The sequence below is a fragment of the Chenopodium quinoa genome, unplaced genomic scaffold (genome assembly GCF_001683475.1).
Source record: "Chenopodium quinoa cultivar QQ74 unplaced genomic scaffold, ASM168347v1, whole genome shotgun sequence".
NCBI classification, from domain to species: domain Eukaryota; kingdom Viridiplantae; phylum Streptophyta; class Magnoliopsida; order Caryophyllales; family Amaranthaceae; genus Chenopodium; species Chenopodium quinoa.
This window is the reverse complement of record NW_018742390.1, coordinates 4,182,879-4,186,446: the sequence shown is the minus strand read 5'-3', so window position 1 is coordinate 4,186,446 and position 3,568 is coordinate 4,182,879. Positions and strand designations below refer to the sequence as shown.

Genomic DNA, 3,568 nt, shown 5'->3' with positions numbered 1-3,568 from the left:
TACTGCCATCCTATATGCTTCTTGGCATATAGCAGCTATGCGCTAAGCCTTATTAAGAATAACTATAGGCGCATAGTCCCTATTGATTTGCAAGTATATAGGATGGCAAAGTTGATAATAAGTGGAACTTTATCACTATTGAGTGGGGCCTGAAAGTGCCAATTGGGATTCAAAGGCAACAGGAGTATGAGAAAAAATAACGGGGGGTGAATTTTGAAGCGGGAAACCAAATTTACCCCACTCCCCAAAAGAGTTACTTTTTGCAAAAGAGAAAAACTCAGCAGCTTTACAAAGCTTCAATAGTGTGTTCCGCCATGAACACCTAATCTCAAACGATTCTTATAGCTAACTAAACCAAATTTAAGTTATTTTCTGAATCCGGACTACATTTTGACAATGGGAAACCATTTAGTTGATATATTGGGAGTTGACTTAGCGGAAGCAATGCGGGAAGAAGAAGGTCATGGTTGCGTAAGGAGGGAGTTGCGTTTTGATAGTGAGAATGTAAGTTTCGAAACCCTATGTATATTGATGCGTTGCATGAGGTTTTTTTTTTAACTTAGCAATTTAATGAGTGAATTAGTACAATTAACACAGTTCAATTGAATTAGCTGAAAAGTTAGGGTTATTTTGGGGTAATTCGAATTACATAGTTGTTGATATTGAATGTGACAGTGCTTAAATTAGGTGGCATATTGTTTAAATGTAAGTCATTTTTGGAGCAATTGATGTTGGTATTGCAAGTCACTTTTGGAGCAATTGATGCTGGTATTGTTAAATTTTTTATTGTAACTCGATTAATTGATTTGGGCGTGGTTAATATGTGTGTTGGGATGGTTGATTTGTGTGTTGTGTATGTTGAAATTTGGAGTTGCTTGAAATTAATATTAACATTTGTTGTTAAAATTTGAAACTAAAAATTGGAAAATGGTTGTTCTGTTTGAAGCTTTGTTTATGCTTGAAATTGAAATTGATGTGTATAATTTAGAGGTTGTTCTTAGTTACTTGTGGTGGTGTTGTGTATATGATTGTTTTATGTGTGTCATTGTTTTAGGGTGGTGTTGGTGGTGATGATGATGATGATGATGATGTTGTATGTGGTAATGAGGAGGGATTTCAGAGTGAGCTTGGTTTTAGTGAAGGGGATGAGGAGGAAATTGAAGAGGGATCAGAAGATGATGGAGATGAATGGGGGTCTGATAGTGAGGGAGAGAAAGGGTGGTGAAGATGGAGGTGCAGGAGCAGGAAGTTCTACTTTCATAACCCCGAAGAAGAACCCCGTACTGGTTAGCACAGTATTTGGTGTGGAAGAGGAAGTAACAGCCCCGAGTGTGGGTATGGTATTTGGTATTTGGGATGAGGTTGATAGTTATTTTTGGAGTTATGCTAGGCAAAAGGGGTTTGGTATAGTGAGGGCTGCTGTTGGGTTTGGCAAGGTGAAGAGTGATTTGGGGGATGGAATGTTTTGTAAGCAGAAGACCCTCCAGGAAGCGTAAAGTGGATGTACTTAAGGAAGGGTTGTTGCATGATGAGGAAACAGTTGTGAAACGGAAGACGAAAAAGTGTGGGTGTAAGGTCGAGTTGTATGCTAGTGTTGATGAGGGAGGGAATTGGGTTGTTCGTAGGGTACACTTAAAACACAAAGGTCACATAGTCACACCGGGGAAGTCAAAGGATATAACAATGTTCAGGAAGCATGAGTTGGTGTCTAAAAATGGGCACTTGGTGAACCGAGTGTGTAATGCAAAGAAGTCTAGGGTAAAGGTATCGCAGATGTATAGTTGTTTGGCGAGGGAGAAGAGCGGGGTGGATGAAATGTCATTTACCCAGAAAGACTTGGAGAATGTAGTTGCTGAGAAACAAAGACTTGAGCTAACTGAGGGTGATGCTAATGGAATGATAGAGTACTTCAACAAAATGAGTGCAGACAATCAAAATTTTTTCCATCTTTGTAGGTTTGGTAAAGATGGTGCGTTACAAGATGTTGTTTGGGTAGATGCGAGGTGTAGAGCTGCGTATGAAGAGTTTGGAGATGTTGTCTGTTTTGACAGTACATACTTAACGAACAAATTTCACCTTCCTTATGCTTTGTTTGTCGGTGTGAATCACCACGGGCAGAGTATACTGTTTGGCTGTGCATTGATCTCTCGGGAGACGGCAGAGACCTACGAGTGGGTGCTGAGGACATGGCTACATTGCATGGGAGGGAAAGCTCCTACCTCGATCCTGACGGATCAAGATCCGGCTATTAGGAAAGCTGTGCATATAACCATGAGTGACACTTGTCATAGGTGGTGCATTTGGCACATCCTTCAAAAGTTTTGGAAGTACGTGGGTAAGCATGAGCAATATGATGCTGTGAAGGATGAGTTTGAGAATATCATATACGGTAGTTTAGATGGAGAAGAATTTGTAGATCGTTGGATAGATGCAGTGGAGTATTATGAACTACAAGAAAACAGTTGGCTTGAAGGTAAGTTAATCAGCTTTATGTGATTTGTTTGTTTTTACTGCTTTGGTATATGGTTGTTGGTTGCTAAAGCTTATCTACCCTTAAGCTTTCTTGGTTACTGCACTTGCATTATGGGTGATTGTGCGTGCAACATGGTTGTAGCAATTTTAGTGTTATGGTGTTGCATGCATTTGTTTTATTATGTACCACTGTATGTGCTAGATGCATTTTAATAAATCAGGTGGCATTTATTTTGTACCACTAAGGTGGCAGATGCTATTTTCCATTATTAGCATTACTGATTTTTCTCTTTGGAAATGATGCATGCAGATCTATTTGAGGAAAGGGAGATGTGGATCCCAGCATATTTGAAACATTTGTTCTGGGCGGGGATGAAAACAACACAGCGTTCGGAAAGCTTCAATCATTTTTTCAAAGGTTATGTTGACAAGAACACAACCTTGTCTGAGTTTGTGCTTCGCTACTGTGATGCTATGACCATAAGGGCTGAGGCCGAAAGAGTTGCTGACTCCAATACGACCCGCTACGTGAGGCATTTAAAGACGGTCTTCCCTACGGAGGAGGTGTTCCAGAAGTGCTATACAGACGCGAAATTCAAAGAAGTTCAGCGGGAGTGCACCAAGGTGTTGTATGTGCGATGTCTAGATCAAATTGAAATTGGAGATAGTGTGATTGAGTTTGTAATGGAGGACCGTATTTGGATCAAGCCTAAGAATGCAAAGAAAGAGTCTGTGACAAAGGTTCGGAGATGCTATAGGCTTTTGTTTGATAGAACCACATATGAAGCAACTTGTGACTGTAAACACTTTGAGTGTCATGGAACCATTTGTCGACATATGATTTTGGCCTATGACCTTAGTGGTGTTGGAATTTGTTCCTGAGAAATACATTCTTCGTCGTTGGAGAAAGGATGTTCAACGGAAACACACATGTGTAAAAGTAGCTTATCATGATCCAATTAAAACTAAAGAGGTGAGGCAGTATCACAAACTTATGGGGACTTGTGAACCAATTTGCTCGAAGGCGTCTGCATGTATTGAGGCCGTTCAGGCTGTGGAAGAAATGCTGCAACTCATGGACCCTGAGAGTGGATGA

At 40.4% G+C, this 3,568-nt stretch overlaps 1 protein-coding gene across 1 annotated transcript; it reads left to right on the top strand.

The window, feature by feature from the left end:
- Positions 1-1,455: 1,455 nt before the first annotated feature.
- On the top strand, positions 1,456-3,568 carry LOC110700914 (protein FAR-RED IMPAIRED RESPONSE 1-like). Its single transcript, XM_021878485.1, has 3 exons — positions 1,456-2,473; positions 2,783-3,271; positions 3,333-3,568. The coding sequence occupies exons 1-3, from the start codon at positions 1,456-1,458 to the stop codon at positions 3,566-3,568; spliced, it is 1,743 nt and encodes a 580-aa protein (XP_021734177.1).